The following is a 24,326-nucleotide window of genomic DNA, read 5'->3' on the forward strand; positions in this document are numbered from 1 at the left end:
ATGGGAAAGATCACAAAAAACAGGACCTTTATTTTGAAATGCTTTTATTTTCTGAAATATTTATACTGTCACAAAAAAATAACACACTGACACTGTCATACAGAGACAATGTCATGCAACAACAAATCTGACCATTGTGACACGAAAAAACAGCACAGCCATATAGAGAACATTTCATGGTAAAACAATATTTATATGTGCTAAAGTATGTGTCTTTGTGTTAAAGCATTTATTAGTAAACTTTTGTCTGCTTTGGTAGAACATGAAAGCCTCAAAACCTATTGTCATAATATTTTGTCTAAAAGGTGTAATGAAAGAAAGATGAAGGAAAGATTCTTTTGAAGCAGGGTGAAGCCATTTTGTTTGTGTGTGTGTGTGTGTGTGTGTGTGTATGTGTGTGGGTGAGTGAGAGAGAGTGAGCGAGAGAGAAAGAGAGAGAGTTATACTATGGGAATGATGAAATAGAAAGCTTGTAATACTCTCAATAGTTTGTATACGTGTGTGTGTGATAGCGTGAGTATGCATGCATCCACACATGAACAGGTCCAAGGCCTTTATGTTTGCAAGCACACATGTACATATGTGAATGTGAATATGATCAACATGCTCCTGAACACTAATAGTTTCTATTACTTTCATTCTTTCCCAACCACTTTGAATGGCTGAACATTTTTGACCGGGAACACCACAAGTGTGACTTTGTGCCATTTTGCACAAAATAAAAGCCTTTTAAAACAAACTCCCTGATTAAACATTAAAGCACACTAGTGTGATAAACAGTACAAATGTTCATCAGTTTTTATTTAATATTGTGAAAATTATTAATAAATAATCCTTTTTTTCACTCAAAAAATTAGGTGGCTACTCTCAGATAAATGAGGCTTACGATAAATCAGATGCAAATATAAATACAAAACCAATCCTCAATGAAAGAAAAGAAGCTGACAAAAAGATTGAATCCAATATTTGGTGATAATATAGCATAATGAGTGATTTATAAGCAATTTTTTGAGTCTGGGTCATTTTTGCCCTGGAACACCACAAGTGTAACAAGGTGAAAAATCTCCCCAAAAAAAGTATGAAAATTATAAAAAAACTTTTTTTTAGAAGTAGTTATACCCTTTGTGATATGCGATAACATTAACTAGTATTTTTCGGGAAAAATTTTTTTTCATGAGGGTTAAATGTATATGTATAAAATGTATTTTATAAAAAGACCATATCTATTTTTAGACCCGGCTTTAATGGTTCACAGTTTAAGTTTACAATTGTGACAATGTCATAACATTTTGATCTGAACAAAAAATTGCATCTGCTTAATATCAGTGAAAAATAAAGTTCTTGCAGGATTCTTGCAAGATGTAGACCGAGGCGGGAACTGGAATAATTATTTCTTCCTCCATTACTGGCAGCGACCTATATTAACGCGATAATCCCTTGTATTGATATTTTCTAACACCCCTACTAGTAGCAGCCAAAAATATAAAAAATCTCTCAAAAATAAGTTTTAATACCTTTATTTTAATTGTGTATTTTTTTCTACAACTGGAGTACCTGTTTCCTAATGAGGATTTACACTAGATTTTGCACATTTTAGCACAGAAGCCTGAAAACTTTTTATCAGATTACAGAGCTCATGTGTGATTTGATTTTTTTTCCCAGTTATGTATTTTTCCCTCCACTGTTGTCATGGATGTCCCACATTGGGATACAGGAAGTGCAATTTTTATCTTATTTAGCTTATTTCCATGTTATATGCACCTTTTCCTTGCCCTAAAAATGGGTGCATTATATGGGTAAATTATATGGGTCTAGCTTCCGGTCTCATCCGCACCCAGCTATTTTTAGATGTACAAAACAGTTACAAAACAGTGATATTGAAAATTGGTGTGTCTTACCATATTATTTTAATGTATTATGTTAATTATGAACAAACTGGTTTGTAGTGCAAACAGTTTCCCCTTTAACTGCACGTTGTTATTCTTCTTATTATTTACCTATAGCGGTTAATGACCTGGAAGTCTCGCCCATAGGCTTACTTCTGCATTGAAGAAAAAGGTGGCTATGTTATATATTTTTATCGTAATTGTACCACTGAATTTTCTGAAGTATCGGCAGATATCATCTCATATTCACTTAAAAAAAAATATTAATAATAAAGGAGAAGGTGTGGCCTAGCGGTTGGAGAGTTTAACTCCTAACCCTAAGGTTGTGGGTTCGAGTCTCGGGCTGGAAATACCACGACTGAGATGCCCTTGAGCAAGGCACCGAACCCCTAACTGCTCCCCGGGCGCCGCAGCATAAACGGCTGCCCACTGCTCCAGGTGTGTGTTCACAGTGTGTGTGTGTTCACTGCTGTGTGTGTGCACTTTGGATGGGTTAAATGCAGAGCATGAATTCTGAGTATGGGTCACCATACTTGGCTGTATTTTACTAGAAAGTGAGCTCTGAGATGCGTCAGGCTCAACTGGAGTTATCGCCACCTCTTGGAGATGAACCACATAAATTACCTCTAGATCCCATTGTTCATGTGTTGGAGTCTGAAACACCACCAAGGCAGCATCGCCTTAGGGCTAGTGATGTCAGAGATTCCTACAATAAACCTGATACTGAGAACATGATGCAGCAGCCTCAGAGGTCAGTACAAACATCTTGCCATAAATTCTAAGTGCCGCCATTTGCCTCTTCACCATACAAGGCAATTGTTGTATTGGGGGCAGCTATTTGGACTTGTAACCAGAAGGTAGCCGGTTTGAGTCTCGGTGCTGGCAGGAGTTGTAGGTGGGGGGGGAGTGAAAGAACAGCACTCTCTTCCACCCTCAATACCCATGGCTGAAGTGCCCTTGAGCAAGGCACTGAACCCCCAGTTGCTTCCCGGGCGCTGGATATAGCTGCCCCATGCTCCGGGTGTGTGTTACCGGTGTGTTCACTTCTCACTGCTGTGTGTGTGCACTTGGATGGGTTAAATGCAGAGCACCAATTTCGAGTATGGGTTACCATACTTGACAAATGTCACGACTTTCACAAGACAACACCACAGCCATCATTTAACAATGAAGCCAATGTGAGTGAGATAGTTAGGTATTTAGCACGCAAAGAGCTTTTTAATTCAGGTCTTTTTAAGCTTGACGACCGTCCTAAGAATTACTGGGCATGGAAGTCATCTTTCATCAATGCAATTCAAGGGTTTCACCTGTCAGCCACTGAGCAGTTAGACCTTCTTTCGTAATGGTTGGGAGAACAGTTTTCACATCATGTGCGAAGGAGCAGAGCTGTGCATACAGACACGGGCTTAGTAGTAACCCAGACACGGGCTTAAGAAGGGCTTGGGACCAATTGGAAGATTGTTTTGGCTCTCCAGAGATTATAGAGAAATCTCTTTTTGGCAGAATTGACAGCTTTCCTAAGATTAGCAATAGAGATGTGAAAAAGCTTCAAGAACTTGGTGATCTTGTACAGGAAGTAGAGTCTGCAAAACAAGAAGGCAATCTACCTGGACTTATTTATCTTGACACCCCTCGTGGTATAGCTTCCATAGTGGATAAGTTACCTCATAGTTTGCAAGAGAAGTGGATGACTCAGGGTTCTCAGTATAAAGCTGCACATCGAGTCACATTCTTGACCTTCTCGAAGAGGAGGGACTATTTCAACATGGTCACGATCAAAGATGTTCTGCATGAAGGTAACAAAATGAGACTTCATAGTGAAAAAGAGTATGGTTCAGATGCCAAACACTTTGTAGAGAGAGAATTCTACGTCGATGATGGACTTCTGTCGAAGCTCACAGCTGCGGGAGCCATTGACTTGCTGACACACACTAAGGAGATGCTAGCCACTTTGAATCTGGGACTGCACAAGTTCGCCTCTAATAGTAAAGATGTAATGAATGCATTCCCCGTTGAATATCATGCAAAAGCGTTCAAAGATCTCAACTTGGATGTTGATCCTACTCCCATCCAACATAGTCTCGGACTTAGCTGGGATGTAAAGAGAGACACATTCAGCTTTCCTTTGTGTTTTGTACCTTGGAAAGGTTTTTCTTCAGTGTTTGTAAGAATGTGGATGCACGTATAAATGTGAAATTCATAAGTTAAAGTTTAAAACTATTACTCTTCAGTGATAACAATACTAAGCAGAGCATGAATGTAGCCCTTTGTTATGTTTGTTCAGATAACATTGTTAATTAATTTGCATTTATTTGTGAACTCTGTGACAAAATGTGTTTTTTCTTTTTATGTTTCAGTTTTACAAAAAAGAAATGAATAAGAAACGGAAGAGGAAAGAACCTAACAGTAAAACGTTCAACTTTACTCCTGCATCTGTCCCTTTTCTGACTTCTGACTGTTAGCTATCTGTCAGTGTTGCGTCAATGCATCTAGGACAGAATAACTGCACTAACCAGTGATGTTAATTAGAACAATTCTTTGCTTTACTTTGGTGACTGAAAGAGAATGTTAGCTGTCACAAAACATAAAATTGTCCTGGTGCCTTGTGGATATCACTTTATTTGGATATATATATATATTTTTTTTTTTTTTTACCCATGTACATTTTACGGAGTTTTAAATTAAATGTTCCCTCCTGGTGTAATGACCTGCCCAACTCAATCCGAGCAGCTGAGTCCTTAGCCATCTTCAAGAATCGGCTTAAAACACATCTCTTCCATCTTTATTTGACCCTCTAATTTTTGCACTCACTATTCTAATTCTATTTAAAAAAATAATAAAAATCTAACTACCTTTCTAATCTTTTTGTATTCTATCTATTTTCTTTTCATTTATTATACAATTATAAAAAAGACCTCTAACACTAGCTTGCTCTATTCTTTTTCTATTCTATCTGTTTTCTTTTTTATTTATTATATTATTTAAAAACCCTTACTACGTGTACTGCGTTTAGGCTAACTGAGACTTGTTATAGCACTTATATATCATTGCTCTTTTGTTGTTTTTGATTGCTTCCATTGTCCTCATTTGTAAGTCGCTTCGGATAAAAGCCTGCTAAATGACTAAATGTAAATGTAATGTAAATGTACAGTTTCTATAGAATCAGCTTATATCTGATTTAAAACAAACAGAATGCACATGGTGACACTGATTAATTTTACATCACTTTTATCTCCTTCTGGGTTCACATTTACAATATCGAAAAGAGCTGAAACTGTCTTCAAAGCTTTTGTGTTTCACAGAGGAAAGAAAGCTATATGAGTTTGGAACAACATGAGGGTTATGACAGATTTTTCATTTTTGAGGGTGAAAAAATAAGAGTGAGTAAGGATAGAAACATTCATTCTGCAAGTATGAAATACATGTACTTTGAAATATGTGTGCTTTATTAGCTTCTAGCGACACAAGATTGACCTCGTGCCTTGTTGCATTGCCAAATAAGTTGCTGTGCAATTAATAAATGAATGTGAATGTGTGCTGGCTAAGTGTTCGTTTATGCAATTGTATAATTACATTTAGTATGTTGCTGGGCTAAATAATGACAATGACAAATAATGGGAAAAACACCACAGTGTTGGACTTTGTTTGTGTATGTGTGGTGACTAACCTTCTGCCACATGTAGGCCTCTTTGAGAGTGATAATCTCATGTTCTCTGTGCTCTCCCTGCACAGCGCACAGCACACAAATTATCCGCTGGTCCTGTTTACAGTAGAGCGAACCCTCTTGACCATGCTCCTTACATTTTAGCCTCTCCACTGTCACAGTGTCTCTTTTCGCTGGTTTATGCTCATCATTACTGCTGGCCCCCTCTGATGCGTTTTCAGACACCTGGCATTCTTTCAGTGGCCCACTCTCTGCCTGAGGGTCTGGGGTGCTGTACGGCTGGAGTTGGTGACCAGTGCTTTGTGAATGTTTGTCTGCATGGCTGGTGCAGAAGGCGAAGCGACAGAGTGTGCACATCCAAGCAGCTGACTGAGGCTCGTCTGGTTCACACGCATCACATGTGCCATCCATCTGTGGCAAATCGTCATCATTCAAGCAGCTGTCCCAGCATCCTCCAGATGCATCCATGGCGGTGGAAGATGGGGATATTATTGAGTGTCTGGGTTGGAGCCTAAAACTGGACAATGACAATGAAAGAAATGCAATAAAATAAGTTGCAGTAACAGTAATGAGTGAATGGTTCAGTCAACAGTGTAAATGTAGCAACAGCAATTGTGCTACATTTCTGTGCTACAATCTTTCTGTGGCAGAACTTCAGTGGGTGTTATGGGTGTAGGGCACTAGTGGTCAAATCAGCATATTAAAGGCCAGGGGTCTCATTTTTAAAACTCTCCATAGATTTCATCCTAAAAGTGTACGTAGGCACAAAAGCTAGATTTTGCGTATGCCAGAACCTGTGCAAAAATCCCTTAATAAATCCCAGTCAGGGGAAGATTATGCGTACGTGCATCTCCACCTAGTCTCCTCCCCGAAATAACCATATATGGAGCTTACAACGCCTTGTTTTACTATGCATAACCTCATCTGCATATAATTTCCATGCATATTCCCATGCATGTGACACCATGTTTAACACCGAGACATTAAGAAAATAAGAGATGGGGACTATAATGCCATTTGTGCCATACACATACATTTTTATTGCTAAAAATTATCCAGTATCCTTGTTATGTTTTATAATAAATATATGAAAATATCCATAATAACAAAATGGTTTAAAGTTGTTCTCAGATATATTTTAGAATAGAGTTGATCTCATTCTTTTACACTGGCTAAATATTATTTCATTTGTTTTAAATAATTCAAATCAAATTAAATGTATGCAGTTTTGCTGATTAACATCTTTTAGCTATTTTTAGTGGAAACAGATAGGCCCATATTTATTGCAGTGTAAATAAAATAGTCTGTTTCGGCTCGTCACTGACAAAGTATTTTAAAAAGAAAACGTGCAAATCTTACCCTTTATCTCCATTAATGCGAGTGGAGTATTTAATGTAAATGTGTATATCGACATGAAAACAGAGTTTAAAATTGACTGGCTCGCGCAAACCTGTCCCAGTACTTTAGTACTGTACATTTAGTTCTGGAACTAAAGTGGTGCAAAAGGTCCTATAGTAGTATATATTCGTCATTCAAAAAAAAAAAAAAAAAAAAAAACAAACAAAGATATACGAGATAAATGCAGATATATATGAAACGTAAACAAAGCAGCACTTGCTTAGGCTTTGAATATCAGTAATGTTGATAACTTTAATCATTTTAAGCGGCTCATGTTGTTATGAAATCATTTGCATATCAGAATGATTGGGAAAGATCACATAACATTTAAACAGCCTTCTGTCTGTACCACCTTCATTTATGTGCTTGTTTTCATCACTTTCACTTTAATTATCAGGCACTGACTCGTTCACTAAACTGAACATCCAATCAGAGTTCTCATTCTCGCCGATGCTTCGGGCGCCGATTCAACATGTTAAATCGGGCAAACTGCCGCGATGAGTGAAAAAAAAAAAAAAAAAAAAAAAACATAGATTGGTCTATTTACTTTCTATCACTTTTTAAACAAAGTACAACCTTTACAAAATAATTTATATAATTTCTGAATTATTTTATTTAAAAAAAGCAAAAATACAAAAATAATTAGTTAAATAAATATAAAATAGCTGAGGACAACGACTCAAAAATGAGCTGCCCTTTCTTTACTGACCATAGGGTCTGGAGTGATTAACAGTTTGAATTTTGAGTATATTATTAGTCATTTCTATTGAAAAATCTAGAAGGGAACCTACATTTTTGTTACATTTTGATTTGAGTGGGCAGTTGGTTGTTTTTGGACATTTTGCAGATTTAGCTCAGTGCTTATTGCACTTTTACATACAATCCTGCATGGACTCTTTAAAATAAACTTGCATATTTTTTTGTTTGATTTTTGCACTTTTACACATTCTACTCAAATACTGAAATTTAAGTTTTCCATTCTTCCCAGTGGTCGAATTGTAAAAATAATAATAATAATAATAATAATAATAAATAAATAATGGGGTCTGGGTTTGGGGTTTGTCCCATAGCAAATTTTACACAGTGATTACAAAATTTGTCTTAAAAAGGTTTTCATTTAATGATAAATTAGCTTTATAAAGAACTATTATATTTAAGGTGTTTTTTTTTTTTTTCTTCGCACTTTTACATACAATCCTGCATGGACTCTTTAAAATAAACTTACAATATTTTGCTGAATGTGTTTTTGTGCTGGCACCTTGGCTGGTTTAGGACTGTAATGGATAAATAAAGATGACTATAAAAACGCCCACAGGTGGCAGCAAATCTCTGTTTTAATAAATGATTTATTGAATCATTCAAATCAAACGATTCGTTCAAAACGGCTGAATCAACTAGAAACTAAACAAGTGAATGGACCTTCGAATCACTGGCTCACATGATTCGTGCAAATATTCAGAAAAGTACATTGCTTGTGCAATGAATATAAAAACATAAAAACTCATACATAGGTATTTCTTCTTTCATTGCTTTAATTATAAGGGCATTCTAACTGCATTATAATGGGCTTCATCGCGCTTTTTTTTTTTTTGCAAAGTCAGTGACACTCATCAACTCTCCTATCATCTCTCAGTCACACATACAGCACGATGACCGTATGTCAGGGGAATGTCTTTAAATTCAAATCAAGGAAAAATTTCAAAACTTCAAAAGTTGTGCTTGAACTATTTTGCGTGAAAAATGACTGAAACTTGCTTCAGCTTGTGCGCAGCTTGATACAGTAACGTTACCGAGTTCTGATTGGCCAATCGCTGTTATTTAGTTCCTGAATTATCATAAGTAGAGAATTTTAACATTTAATTTGAACGATAAATTTTACATTATACACAACATTATTAATCTAAAGGGGATGGTTAGGGGGTAGGGCCGCACGATTATGACAAAAATCATAATTGTCGATTACTTCCTTGAAATTGTAATTGTGATTATTATTACGATTATCACAATTTACATTGAATGATGTTTATACCATTGTTTGAAGCATGCCATATTTTTATATGAAAATAAACAAGCTGAAATCACTCAAAGAGAAAATGTTTTATTGCTTTTCTATAGCATAAAGGCTCAAATGTCACCTGTACATTGGATTGATTTCTAATTTAAATAATAATAATAAAAAAAAGTGAAAATATGAATGGTATTATAATGTTACACTAACACTAATGGAAAAACCCTTAAGATAACCTGTAGAAAGAAGAAAAAACACATCTTAAGCACACAGAATAACATAAGTGGACTTTGAATGATTAATTGCCGCTTTGAACGATTAAGTAATTGTGGCATCTGTAATTGTAATCGAGATTAGAAATTAGATTAATTGTGCAGCCCTATTAGTGGGGGATGGTGGTTTCACAGGGTGGATGCTTGTCATTTTTTCCAAAAGGTGCATCCCCCTCAATTCGAGCCCTGATTCTTCCTTGCAACAGTCACCTTTTGCTTGCACAGTAGGTACTAAAGATTATACGTAGGCATTATTGCATGACTTTTAATTCACTTTCAGTTAACAAGAATCTTAAACCCCATTGTTTATATGCATCATTTAACATACATTACATTAAATAATGTGCCTGCATTTTAGGGGTTACATAGACTAGTCGAGTAGTCGAGTGATCGACTACTTTAACCACTAGTCGGCGCTGTCGGAAACAATCGATTACTCGTGCGTGCATTAACCATAATGCATGCACAGTTTGCCTACAACGCAAATTGTAGGATTACAATATTGCATGTAGCTGTTACTTTCTATCACTTGCTCTATGTAAAATTAAAATATGTAATTTAATAATTAGGGGTGTGCCCGAAGCCAAAATGGCACGGATAATGGCTTAAAAAACGAATAACGGATAAGGAATAATTCTGCCTGAATATTCATCTGAGGCTGGCACACTCTGCTCTTTGCTAGATAACAGTTGAGCCAGGGGATCAGCGCAATATTATACACAGACCTCTAAAGTCACGCAATAATGAGTGTGTGAAGTGAATGAATGTAAACTTTATGAACGAAAAGAGTGCAAATCAAACACTGCATTAGTGTTGCCTCTACGTGCATCTCTCAGAAATCAGAGCTTGGTGAGAGTAATATCACCTATAATAATACAACATACACGGTCTATTATTTGTATACATTTAAAAGGCAATGATTTAAACCGTAGGCTATGAAATGATACATGAATGAATGGAATAAACAGCGCGCTCACCAATCAAACAGCCGCGTTGCGCGCCTCAGTCTCTCCAAAATCAAACCAGTTCGCTCTTAAAAGTAGGCTAATAATCAGCTTAGATTCAGATATATTTTCTATGTTTGCTTCTTTATCTTTTGCTGGTTTGCGTGGCACACGCACATTTGTTAAGTAAGTTCAAAAAGACTCGCTTAGAGAATTCTGCGTAATGAAAATGTGCGCCTTGAATTCATTTGTGTGCAAATGATCACTAAACGTTTGTCATGACATCTCTGCTTATATAATTAATCTATTTATTTATTTTTTTAAATGAATAATTATTTTACTTTAACGCAGCATATTTGTTCAGTTATAACTACGGGGATAAAAAGATAGTCATAACGGTCTTATCAAGTAACTGTACGACACATGGTTTTACCCGAAAACAGATACTGATAATTTTGAGACTGTTACAGATACGAATACTGGTTACATGAAAATTAAAATATGTTTTGTCATAATTATATAGTTTTGACAGTTTACGTATGTTATGTAAATGTTGCATTAGGCTATTAATTAATTAGTTAATTAATAAACGTTTATTGATAAGAACTATTTAAAGCTTTTTCATTTACAGTAGCATGAACCACGAGTAGTCGAGTAACTCGAGTATTTTTTAAATAAGTAATCGACTAGCAGAAATCAGTAGTCGTGCAACCCCTACTGCATTTATGCATTCATACAGCATGTTAACACTATGTTAATGCTTTCTAAAAATCTTAAGCAAATGAAAATCTGTCAACAAATTCTTCATAAACCCTTGTTCTTGTTTTATTAATAGCTTTTAAAATTACTAAGCTTATATGTTACTAAACTTACACTAAGCTTGTATGTGTACCTACATTTCAAGATACTGCATTAATACTTGCATATTGATATCTTGTTCTACTGCAGAGAAGTAAATCTATCTCGTATTTTCGATTCATCAAACGATCCTGAAAAAATACATCGCAGTTTGCCTCAAAACTATCAGGCAGCAAAACGTCTGCAACAATGATAAGATATGTTTCTTGAGCACTAATTTAGAATATCAGAATGATTTGGCATCACGTGACAATGCAGACTGAAGTAATGGCTGCTGAACATTACGATTTAACCTTAACATTCATCAACACACACACACACACACACAAGAAAACAATTATTTTAAACTTCACAATACTACTGTTTTACTGTATTTGCAGCATTGTTTAACAGAAAAGATTTAAAAACTCGTCTGTTCTAATCCATTCAACAATCTTCCGGATACTAGCATAGATACTAAAACGTTTCCTCCTAAAGTTTAGCTTCAGCAGTTTTCCTCTCCACCTCACAGCATGAGAAATGATGCTAATGTCGTACATACAAAACATTTGTTTTCTCCATTTATGTTCCTGTCTCTCTCCTCAGTCTTACCTTTCTCTGCTTCCTTTGTCTCTGTGTGAACACGTATGTGCCTTTGCTGATTTTTTTTCTTTATTTTAATTTCTGTTGTCACGGAGCTGTAATGTCGCAGTGCTCTGCACATTCGCACTCAGCTGCCTGCTCTTCCTTGTTTTGCTGTGTTGTTGTTGTTGTTTTTTTGTTTTTTTTTAAGACTTCCTGTTCCTCCACACAAGCTGAATGACAGACTTGTTACAACAGACAAAGAACAGACCAAATAAGAAGGTTAAAGCCCACAGAGAGATACTTAGGTCTGAGAATATTTTTTAGTAAGTTGATTATTGATGTTTTCCCTTTCTCTCTCTCATTGCTGACTACCGGGGCTGCGTTCCACTCCACTTTAAGACACGCACGCGCGAACTTCCCTAAGCACGTCCCCTCGGGGAATCCCCACTGCCATTTTGAAGCGTGTTCCACTTCGCCATGTGGACGAGGGAATTTTATATAGACAGAACCTCGACCCCTCGATTTTGACCGAGGGAGCGAGTGCGAGTCTGCTTCATATGCACACTTCAGGCCGCTCCATAGACCACACTGCAACACGATTATGACGTCATCGCAGATTGCGTTCACCCCAAACAAGTCTATTATTATTATTTTTATTTATTTATTTATTTATTACTTTTATAACAGCTCAGGCATACCTATATACATATAGAATACTGCACCAAACAAATTCGTAAGGGGAAAATGTAAACAATAAACCAGCTCCAAACCAGATTCTAAGTGATCAAGGGCTTAGGACGTTGTCCTGTCACAGCCCATTGCAAGGGTTCCGCCAGTATTGGGCGAATATGCAACGTAATCAATGACGTACATCCGAGTAAACGAGACAGAGGAAAGTTTGCTAGTGAAAGGCATAAGAGAACGGACTGGAACGCAGCCCGGTAGTAGGCGGAGCGTTCTTCTTCTTTTTGAGGTTTTATTGGCGGTTGACAAACAACAAAATAGGGTATTACCACCACCAACTGGTGTGGAGTGTGGACTAAAATTACTTCCTCCCTCCATTTATTTTTATATGTATCCTCTTAAACTATAACATTCATTTATAACTCCTGGTATAAATTGCATTTTTATTTCTATTAAATTTTGCATTAGAATCCTTCTTTTAGTCTGTATTTCTAACAGTATAGCATAACATGTTCCACTGTTTCTCTTGCCCACAACATTCACACCTTCCCGTATCATGTTTACCCATTTTATAAAGTGTACTGTTTAGTTTTGTATGTCCAACTCTCATCCTTAATATATTATCTCATCTCTCCTCTTTTTCCTGCACTTCTCATCTCTTCCACTTTCCTTTGAATTCTGTAAAACCATCGACCTTTCTTCTCCTTATCCCATTGTTTTTGCCACCTTTCCTTCAACCTTTTCTTAATAATATTCTATTCTCTTAATAATATTTAATTCATACTTAGATTAACAATTAAATTAATGTTGTTGTTTTTTATGGCTTCTTTTGCTGCCTTATCTGTTATTTCATTGGATACCAATATGTGCGGTTACCCATAAAAATACCACTGAAATGCCCATCATTTAAATTCTGTATAATGTTTGCTTTATTTCAAAACATCTGGTCTACTTTCCGAGTGACTGTATTTAAAGCTAGCCAATGTTGAACTTGAATCTGAACAAACAACTGTTTTCAAAGGTCTTATCTCCTCTATTCACTGTATTGCTAACAATAGTGCAATCATTTCCTCTGTATAAACAGACAACTCATCACTGATCCTTTTCCTTAATGATAAATGAAATTCTGGATCAGTAAACGCTACTCCTATCATACTGTCTAAACTCTTTGATGCATCTGTGTAGATCTGAACATAGCTGTGGTACTCATTAATGTCTGCACATTACATAAATGACATGCCTTATCCTTATTTTTCTTTTCTAACAACGTGACATCCACTGTAGCATCTGGACGTAACCAAGGTTTTATCACAGGTACCAGCAGTTGGACTTACATTTAACTGATTAACTTTAAGTTCTGTTGCTTTCTGTATGTCCATCCAAAGCTTTTTGTTTTCCTCCTCTCTTTTCCTAACAGGGCTTTAAAGTATCTGTTGGATGCTCTTGGCTATGACCTTGTAGATTAACCCAATAATTCACTGATAACTGTATCCTTCTCATTTCTAATGAAATTTCTCCCATTTCTACTGTAATTGGTGTAGTTTTTATAACTTTTATAACTGCTGATCCATACTCCACACATCCATAATCTAACACAGATTTAATGTGTTAGATCCCACTACTGTATATATGGTCTTTAATGCCATCCTATCTGCCCCCCATTCACTGCCAACTAAACACCTCATTATATTTATTACTTTCTTACATTTGTCCAATATTTTCTGGATATGCATTACCCATGTAATTCTTTAATCAAACCACAACCCTAAAAACGTAAAATGTTTCACTCTTAGGCAGAGTGTTGAGAGTGACAGTGGCTTAACGTGCGCTTAAAGGTGCAGTAAACGATTTCTGGAAACCGCTGTTGAAATTTGTAATCACACTTTCGCTTTCAAAAAGCGGAAGCTACGAAAAGTAGTGTTAAAAAAAAAAAAAAAAAACTAATGACAATGCCCATAGCACGGGGTGTTGTGATTTACCGATGTACAATACATCACAGATGTTTCATCAAAACATATCAACCACACTTTACAATCATTAATGGCTTATGATAAAAAAGGAAGAAAAATGGCATGTTATTCCAACCAGAGTATGTGAGCGGAACGATTTTTTGAAAGTTGGAGAGTCATGGTTTTTGCTAACTATGAGAGCGCTCCACTACCGATCCATAATATAACTGAATTTTATCAAGAATTCACGCATTAAACATCATTAGATAGCTTGACAGATAAGTGGATCACTCAAATCAGAAAGAAGCTGAAACAGGTGAAGATGGGGGAGATGCATATTCACTTAAGGAAACAACTGATATTAGGAATGAATTAGCATACAAATTGAGCTATGGCAAGAGAAAATATAGATATGCAAATAATGTATAGAAAAGCAGAACTAAAATCAATAATAAAAAGGGGATAAATAATAACTGGCAATGTTATTGGGATAATGCGCAAAAGGCATAACTACATTTATAACAGCCATTGGTAGGAAGAGAAAGAAATTCAAGTGGGAGAAGGAAGGAAGAATGTGCTAAATTGCTGCAAGCGTGCACAACAATATGAATATTAATATCTCCAATAAAAATCATAGATGGACAGAGAGAATTAACAGACACGGATTCAATAGTTTTGCTTTATTCAAGACATGCTTTTGCTACATTACTTAAATAGTTTTCAGCATTATATAGGCTGAACCTAGGTGTGGTATCAAACATCCATTTACATTCCTCTGAATATGAAATTTACACAATGATAAATTTAAAATGTTTCATTCTTCAAGCACAATTGCAGCTGAATATGAGTTTTAATTTTGTTGATATTTCTGTACTATGTTTTTTTTTTTTAATTACATGTATGATTTATTTTATGGTCCTTTTTAAAATTTCTGTCATGCATGATTAATTTTATATTTCTACCAGATGGCTGGAAGTTGTATGCAAAAACATACAGATCAGCCAAGGTGATTTGAGTTGGTAACAAATAAATATAGCCCCCCCCCACACCATTTTAATTCAGAGAGCCTCTTAGACAAAGCTTTCCTCCATGTTGGAGCACAACAAGAAAGAGTCCACGAGTCTGGGCTTAATCAGCTGTTGATGGTCACTGGGCCCAATACTGTCTGGACATTCAGCCGCAAGCCTCCTCAAAGCAGCCTGTCAATGATACAAATGATAAAATAATTTATGTACAACACATTCTACAAATGTGCTCAAATATAAAGTGCACTATTTTCTTATGATTTTATGGTTTATGGTTACGTTAACATTTTGGGACCAACTAAGAAAGTCCACTGACATTTCAAAATCTTTCAAATTAATCTTACAGAAGTTTGTTTAAACCTTATTTTCATGTAAAGTGTCACAGTTAACATAAAATAATAGATTTTAAGATCAGGTAATTGAACTTAATTGTCTCCTTAACTCTGTGCTAGGTTTTCACTACAGCTAACTAATGACACTATAAATGCAGGTATTTTCAAGTATATTTGTATATTTATACAGCAAAAGAGAACAGGCATTTCTGCTAATTATATGCTTAATGTATTTTAAATCTATAGTTACCAGACAGGCCACAAGCACTGAATCACTGTTGTTCCTTTCCCCTGGTGACCGACACAACTCAATGAGACGAGGAACAGCTGAGGAAAAACTAAAAGTTTCAATTATTTACATCTACAGTATTGCATACAGTCTTAATGAAACCTAAATATCTTGTCACAGCTTTAAATATTCTGTTCATTTTTAAGATATATAAAAAAGAAATGTCTAGTATTCACAGTAATTTATCTACACCTGTGGTTCCTCCGCTAGTAAATCTGAGTGAACTTCAGGCATCTAGTCTAGCAAGCAAATTGCACAAATACTGCACAAGGTTTTCCTGAGATATGCTTGTGTAGCATTTGCAGTGCGGGTGACACTTTCTTATTTATGTTTTGAGATCTAATGCAATGGCATATCTTAAGGTGCACACATCCCATTTTGGGCTGAATATGAGCTGTGTGAAAATAGTCAGATATAGATGTTTTGAGATGCACTGTAGAGCATGTTATGTTGTCTTGTACCCTTGAGCTGTATGGCTGTCTGGGCGACCAGCGGGTCTCTGCTGAGACGAGCCAGTGTGACGGCAGCTTTCTGTTGAACCCGCTCGCATGCTGCACTCTCAGACGGACTGGAAGACGATGGCTTCTCATTCAGCAACACCAGAAGCTGCTCGACACCTACATTAAACATTCATAACACTCAGACATTATAGGCCACTTTGAAAAGTTGCATTTACACTTTAATGTACAGGAAGATACAAAAATATTTGGCTTTAAACGTTTTGCCTACAAATAGTGAATTTGTGGCTGTTGTGCTTGCATACCCTTCTCCTCTAGAACATCTGCAGTGCACTGCTCCAGAACAGACAGATTTGCAAGGATTGTTACAACCTACGAGGAACAAAGGATTGTGTCATTACTGTAATTCTTGGGAATGAAATATCGCAATATTAAAAAACAAACAATCTAAAATGTTAAAGGGATTGTCTCCCCAAGATCCCAAGATTTGTCATCATATACTCCACATCATGTCATTCCAAACCTGTAAGATTTTCTTCTTCTGCAGAATAGAAATGTAATTAAGAAAACAACAACAAAAAACAAACAAACAAAAAAAAAACAAACACTGGGTTTATTCGATAGTCCACTTTAGACATTCTACTAACAGTAAGTAACTTTGCAACTACATGTCAACTAGCAGTTAGTAGAGTATTAGTAGACTGTCTGCTTAATATCTTCTAACACTTTCTTTGTCAACTTATTGTCAACTTACACCAACCCTAAACCTACCCCTAACACAAACCCTAAACCTACCCTAACAGTCTACTCTGAGAGTTAGTAGACATGTAGTTGCAAATTAATGAGAATTAGTTGCATAGTTACATGTAGTTACAAAGTTACTTAGTGGAATGTCTAAAGTGGACTATCGAAATAAAGTGTAACCAAAAACTGCACTGGACCCCACTGACATGGTACAGTCATGGTACAGACTCAAACAGAAACACTGAGACATTTTGAAATATCTTCTTTTATTTTCCACAAAAGAAACAATTGGATATATATCAGATATTTTTGTGAGTTTGCCTCTCTGCAATCCCTCCTCCCTTCTTACTCCTTTTCTTCTGTCTCGCTCCCTCCTCCCTTCTGTGTTCTCTCTCTCTATCTCAATGTATACACACATGCGCACACATGTATATTTTCTCATGAGTTCAGATGTTCAGACTAGGACGGGGTCTATAGGCCCGAAGGTTATTGAGTTCGGTCTGTCCTTCTGCTCAGACTTGAGGTATCCTTGGCAAAGTGTACGCCTAATATGTCTAGAACTTCCTGGCCATACTTCCATTTTATATAGCGTATATTTCTTGGCTTGTGGGATCCATTTATGTCTCTACATATGTAGGGCCATATGAAATTGGTTTTATTTTTTCCTAAATACCGTTTTATTTTTTTCCAAATTTCCGTTTTTTTCCGGTTTAATTTTTAATTTTTCTACACTCCTTTTTAATAGTTAAATTAAAGTTTATTAATCAAAAAGCAAGTCTAATTAATTAAAACCATGAAACTTATACATTTTCACCTCAATTGAATAAAAGTTTAACAAAAATTACATGTTTAGGGCCCTATGAAATGTTTTATTTTTTTCTCACCTTATTTTTTATTGTTACTTAATTCTGTGTTTTAGCATGTCTAATTTGAATGCATAAAACAACTTAGTTTATTCTTTTTTTTTTTTTTTTTAAAGTAGCTTTATGAAATTATGTGATGTGTATTTAAAATTTTCTGGTTATCAAATGAAGACATTAAACATTAATTTAATTTATCTTTTAATTGCTGAAAATTAAGCAAACTTTTGTTTGCAAAAAAAAAAAAAAATACATAAAACATGGAAGAAATGTTGTGTGATTATTCCTTAAAAAAATAATGTTTGTTTCATTTTAGTAGTAGTAGGCTATGTACATTCTACTGAAAAATAGACTTCAAATCAAACCAGACTTTTATTTTGATGGGTTGCCGTGAATACCTTTACAGTTCTGTGTATGTGATATGACGCTAGTTTAACTCAAATCAAACAGTCAAATGCTCATGAAGTCACTCTTAGAGCAGTTCTGGAGATGTTGTTAATGTGTTTACGTCCTCATTTAGTGATACAGCAGACGCTGAAATCATCACGAGCGTCATGCTCTCTTTAGTATATGTGTAGTAGATGAAACCCTACACCATGTGCCATTTATTGATACTATTGTAACAGAGATACGTAGAACATGTAGGATTCATATTTAAATTTTAAGTGTAATGACCTACTTTTGATTAATTCATTCAAAATTCTGTGACATTCCGCTTGCAGGTTCACCACCTGATCCCTGAAGGGAGTAGTGGGAACATTGGGCACACAGCCAGGCCGGGGGCCTCAGGATTACCTGGGAGTCAGCCGACCCAAACTCTAGGCATGAATCGTCGACCAAAAATGTGTGCAGGTCCCCTACCCTCTTGATGGAGGCCAATGCAAGCAGGAGCAGAGTTTCATTGACAGAAACTTCAGCTCAACTGTCTGAAAAGGCTCAAATGGGCCCTGCTGTAGTGCTCTGAGCACTAGAGACAGGTCACAATAGGGTATAGAGGGGGGCCGTGGAGGATTTAGCCTTTTCGCCCCCCTAAAGAATCTAATGATCAGATCATGCTTCCCCACCAACTTCCCTTCCACGGGGTCGTGGTTGACAGCTATTGCTACATTGCTCCATAACCTCTGCGTCCTGTCCAGGGACCAGACATGAAGTTTCCAGAGGTCTGGACGTGGGTGCCACAGGGTGCCCCGTCTCTGAGTCAGTAAATCCTTCCTCAGAGAAATCTGCCAAGGAGGGGCTGTCAAAAGGAGCATCAGTTCCAGGAACCAAGTCCGAGTGGGCCAGTGGGGCACCATGAACAGGACCTTCTCCTCGTCCTCCCTGATTTTGCAAAGTGTATGTGCAAGAAGGCTCGCTGGGGAAAATGCATACTTGTGAAGATCCCATGGCCAGCTGTGTGCCAGTGCATCTGTGCCGAGTGTTCTCTCGGCCAGGGAGTTGAACAACTGCAAGCCCATCGTACGTGGCCCCCCAGCTGGTGGTAGAGGCATCCATGTGAACCACATCATGCCTGGAGACCTGGTCCAGGGGGACTCCTGCCCGGAGAAATGCAAGGTCTGACCACGGGGTGAAGGTTTTCCGGCAGGCTGATGTAACTCGGATCCCGTGAGTGCCATGTAGCCACGCCCACCTCAGGACTCGGCCATGGAGCCAGTGTTAAAGCATTCTTATATGAATATATATATATATATATATATATATATATATATAGTTATATATATAAAACTTATATATAGTTGTCCCAAAGGACCAACCGGCTAAAGTGCGAAAGCACCAAGAGAAATCCGCTCTCCTGTCGAGATTTTTGGAAACCAGATTCTCCACCAGACCTTTCTCAGGGGAAGGGAGAGGTGCATCCCTCTCTCTCTGGGTCGCCCGTCCTGAGACCTCTTGCTTTTCTGCTCACTGCCAGTGTCATGGTCCTGCCATCATGTCCTGACTTTTCTCTAGTCTAGAGGCAGGATCATGACAGACCCGTGTTTTGTGTACAAGCACATGGCCTTGTCTTTGGGCCATGTGCTTGTGTTGTCTCGTTCCCTTGCCCCGCCCCCCTTGTTATCCTAGTCTTGTCGTAATTGTCCTATCTGTGCCACCTGTCGTGTCTTGATTAGTTCCCCTATTTAGATCTCCTAGTGTGCTCTGTCTTTTGTCGGTTCATTGTGATTGTTCAACTTATGTGTTCCCTTAGGGAGCGTCTGGAAGCCGCTCCTTAAGGGAGGGGTTCTGTCATGGGTTGGCAAGGGAGGAACTCAGGTGCAGACAGGAAGTAACTAAACACAGGATTTATTTAACAAAAAGGGAAAACAAAAACCCACGGGGGGGGGGAAACAAGGGCTAGGGTAGACACTAAATAATTCTACAAAACACAATAAACAAGGTAAACAAAGACTCTGAACACTAACTACTAACAACACTCACTGCTAGACAAAAGACTTCTTTGAGGGGTTTCAAGGACAAGATATCTCTGGAGGCTGACTGGTAGGAACACATAAGTTGAACAATCACAATGAACCGACAAAAGACAGAGCACACTAGGAGATCTAAATAGGGGAACTAATCAAGACACGACAGGTGGCACAGATAGGACAATCACGACAAGACTAGGATAACAAGGGGGGCGGGGCAAGGGAACGAGACAACACAAGCACATGGCCCAAAGACAAGGCCATGTGCTTGTACACAAAACACGGGTCTGTCATGATCCTGCCTCTAGACTAGAGAAAAGTCAGGACATGATGGCAGGACCATGACAGCCAGGTTGAAGGGGGCCTAGACAAGCAGGGCAGCCTGCCTACGCCCAGCTCCACGGCGCCGCTTGCTTGAGGCTGCTGTGGCTGCAGCATGCAAGCGGGGGTGGATGAAGGGGGCCGCCCAGAGTTGATGCTCCTGGACCACAAGTGTGGACATTGCACAAACCAGAGAACTTGCGGTGACCTTCGTCGCACAGAGCGTGATATCAGTTGTGGTTAGGAGCTCTTTTAGAACTTCTGTATCGTGACCACCCTCTTGCAGGTCCCTCAGTGCTTTACCACTGCGCCGCCGAATCTTCCTCTCCAGAAAGCTCTGGCTCATCCTCCGATGCAGTGATCGACACCTGGTCATCAAGAGGAGTGCCAAAGGATACTGCTGGTATGCTCCTTGTAGAGGGTCCAGCATGTTCTATTGGCAGCACAACTGGTTGAGGAGTGCAAGAGGAGCGATTGTCCCCCGAGGGTTGGTTCCCTGGAGGGTTTGCCATCACTGTTAACCTCAGACTGCCCGTGCTACTGCCTAAAGTAGCCCCTGCCTGACTGCTGGCATGACGAGAACTAGATGGAGGTAGAAGCAACGGAGCTCCACCCCTTCGATGAAACCGAGCTCGGCCTGTGACACAGAGATGATCATCTTCCTGCAATGAGAACATGACTCATCCACAAATGCCAGCTCAATGTGCTAAATGCCCAGGCACATGAGGCAGCGATCGTGACCATCACCCAGCGCCAGGTAATGATCCAGAAAATCGAATCCAGAAATGCCCAGGTGATACGTTGTCTATAGCAAGACCCACATTGTCTTTACAAAAGACGTAACGTTGAGTTTGCCATGCAACGTTGTCTTTAAAAAGAATCCACCCATAAATACTATTTTAGGGAAAAAGCACTATTAGCATGTTGAAGCACACAGGGGAGATGGCCACCTGCAACACAAACAGGGGGTAGTGCAGCATGGGAAACCACCACCGCTGAGGCGCCGTGCCGCCAACATGAAGAGCTCTCGAAGAGCATGCTGATCTCTCAATGAATTTTGCAGGATCTTCTGTCACAAAAGCCAGGAAACTCAATTTTTACCAGGGGATTGTCCTGCAAAGAGGTATGCCTGCTGGACACACTGAAGTCACATGCAGTACATTATAAGTTTGACTTTGAGCAGCTGCTGAATATGGAGGGGAACAATTGGGTGTGTTCTGTGTGGTATTATTTAACCCTCTGGAGTCGATTAACGCGTATACGCGTTTTGGGGGTTTTTCTCCTGATAACCCCGAAAAGAACTTAAATTACACTTTCAGTTTTGATCGTACAGATAAGTGCAATACATCAATCGAATCTGTAAAGGTCTACTTTTTTTTGTATACAGACAGAATAACAACAAAACTTTGTGCACTTATAAAATAAAGATAACAAACAAGGAGTTGCTGTCTGCAGCCTTTGTCTTCGCTGATCTTCAGATACAAATGCGTCATTAAAATGAACTGTAACTCAGTGAATACTCAACGAAGAGACATGAGAGAGATATCTATAGAAAGCCTGACATGTCTACTTTTAAACTAAACAAGTGCTGCTGAAAACAATATTCTGTGATAAAGTAATCCATATGAAAACAACGCGATGTCCGTTTTTCACGTCTCCCTTCATTATCTTCTAATGCGACCACGCCCCCCCCCCGCGCCGAGCGCGCTTTTGAGATTCAAATGTTTCACTGAAGCGCGCGGCTTTTGAATACGCCCACACAACAGAAGACAACGCAGCGAGACTGTTCTTCAAGTTTTTTTTATTTTACTGTTTTGCTTCGTGATGAGAGGAATAAGACATAGTTCACCCCAAAAAGATGTGATGTGGTTTGAGGATTTGAGATTTGGATTTCCTCAGAAAAAAGAATGAAGCACTTTATTCAGCAGAGTTCATAAACATGAGTAAGTCTCTTTTTATTTATTTATATACTTGTACTAGTTTTCACATAACGTGTAAAAATTTTACTACTTAGACTTTTTCCAAAGACTTTTTCCCAAACTATAATTCCTGACTAAATGTATAATCAAGTGAAATATTATGAAGTTTCAATAACAATATACACTACTATACCATTCAAAAGCTTGATGTAAATAATATAAATGTAACAATAAATGTAACTGTAACAAATGTAACAATCATTGCTGTTCTTTCAATTTATCCCCCCTAAAAAAAACCTAAAAAAAAATATTCTCAGCTCTTTTCAACATTAATAATATATAATAATAATAATAATAATAATGATGATGATAATAATAACAATAAATGTTTTATTGTAGAAAAATAAGATTGTTAAAAGGATTTCTGAAGGATTGTGTGACTGGAGTATGATGCAAAAAAATTCAGTTTGAAAGTCAGCTTTGATTTGTTCCTAAAACTGTTTAACTGCACTCACAAGTGAATATTAAATTATGTTGTGGGATAATTAAATATATTCTAAATAAACTACAAACATAAAATTAGATAGATTTATTTTGTCCTCACATTCTTTCTTGTAACTCATCCCTCTCAGTGACACAGCTGACTGAATGGCTCATTATGCAGCTCATTATGCAGGTCTTTGTCTTCTCAGGTGTGAATTCATGATAGTTGACGCCTACTCGCATATGACTTTTACCAACAAAAGTGTCTTAGAAAATTTAAATCAATATATTGTTTTCTGTAAGTGAGTAAACAAGATGATTTTCACATCATTTAGGAAAAAAAAATTCTAGGCTACAAGCTCCAGTTCTCAAAATTCCTGGGAACCAATTTTCTGTATGTGTTTTTATTGCCTTTTTCAAGTGATTTAACATTTTTAGTTTTTTCACTAAACCACGCATAACATTTTTTTTCTCAAAAACCACAATCATGTACATACATGCTGCTCACATATTATTATAGCCTAGTTTGTGCTGATTACAGTGAGATTAGACTTTAGCCATTTAGATATTTATAAGAAACTGAAAAAAGCACAAATGTCAGGGCATGACAAAACTTCTCCAGGCCCCAAAAATACCCTTAGACTCCAGAGGGTTAAACACACATTGATGGATTTGAACCTTTATTCCATCACATCTCGCCGTTTCAAACAGTCAATCACAGATTGTCCTAAGTCCTTTATTGCCATTTCCAGCTGTTTCTTCATTCTCCAGCTGCTTCAGTCTCTCTCCCGCTCAATATGATAGCCCATTTCATCTCTCAAGGCGTGAATCTTGGCCTCCAACATCTCTTGAGAATCATACTCTCTTACCCTCTGGTTGCTCTGTGATATGACGCTAGTTTAACTCAAATCAAACAGTCAAATGCTCATGAAGTCACTCTTAGAGCAGTTCTGGAGATGTTGTTAATGTGTTTACGTCCTCATTTAGTGATACAGCAAACGCTGAAATCACCACGAGCGTCATGCTCTCTTTAGTATATGTGTAGTAGATGAAACCCTACACCATGTGCCATTTATTGATACTATTGTAACAGAGATACGTAGAACATGTAGGATTCATATTTTAAATTTTAAGTGTAATGACCTACTTTTGATTAATTAATTCAAAATTCTGTGACATTCCGCTTGCAGGTTCACCACCTGATCCCTGAAGGGAGTAGTGGGAACCTTGGGCACACAGCCAGGCCGGGGCCTCAGGATTACC

The 24,326-nt window shown here is 37.6% G+C and overlaps 2 protein-coding genes across 4 annotated transcripts in view; both read right to left on the reverse strand.

Moving 5' to 3' along the window:
* The window catches only part of trim44 (tripartite motif containing 44), a 37,598-nt gene extending 25,437 nt beyond the window's left edge, over positions 1-12,161 (reverse strand). The window contains exons 1-2 of the mRNA XM_042715815.1: positions 11,622-12,161; positions 5,554-6,067 (exon numbers count right to left, since the gene is read on the reverse strand). Coding sequence (XP_042571749.1) covers positions 5,554-6,018 — 465 coding nt within the window. The 5' untranslated portion in view covers positions 6,019-6,067; positions 11,622-12,161. The remainder of the gene's footprint in view (positions 1-5,553; positions 6,068-11,621) is intronic.
* A 2,989-nt stretch (positions 12,162-15,150) lies between these two features.
* The window catches only part of LOC109053807 (INSC spindle orientation adaptor protein), an 81,322-nt gene continuing 72,146 nt past the window's right edge, over positions 15,151-24,326 (reverse strand). For 2 of the 3 annotated variants that reach the window (XM_042715818.1, XM_042715816.1), the window contains exons 10-13: positions 16,637-16,703; positions 16,335-16,490; positions 15,835-15,911; positions 15,151-15,426 (exon numbers count right to left, since the gene is read on the reverse strand). In XM_042715818.1, coding sequence (XP_042571752.1) covers positions 15,298-15,426; positions 15,835-15,911; positions 16,335-16,490; positions 16,637-16,703 — 429 coding nt within the window. In that variant the 3' untranslated portion in view covers positions 15,151-15,297. Of the gene's footprint in view, positions 15,427-15,834; positions 15,923-16,334; positions 16,491-16,636; positions 16,704-24,326 lie in introns of all 3 variants that reach the window. The other variant, XM_042715819.1, reaches the window with a different exon arrangement.

Source organism: Cyprinus carpio, chromosome A25, assembly GCF_018340385.1.
Source record: "Cyprinus carpio isolate SPL01 chromosome A25, ASM1834038v1, whole genome shotgun sequence".
Taxonomy (NCBI): domain Eukaryota; kingdom Metazoa; phylum Chordata; class Actinopteri; order Cypriniformes; family Cyprinidae; genus Cyprinus; species Cyprinus carpio.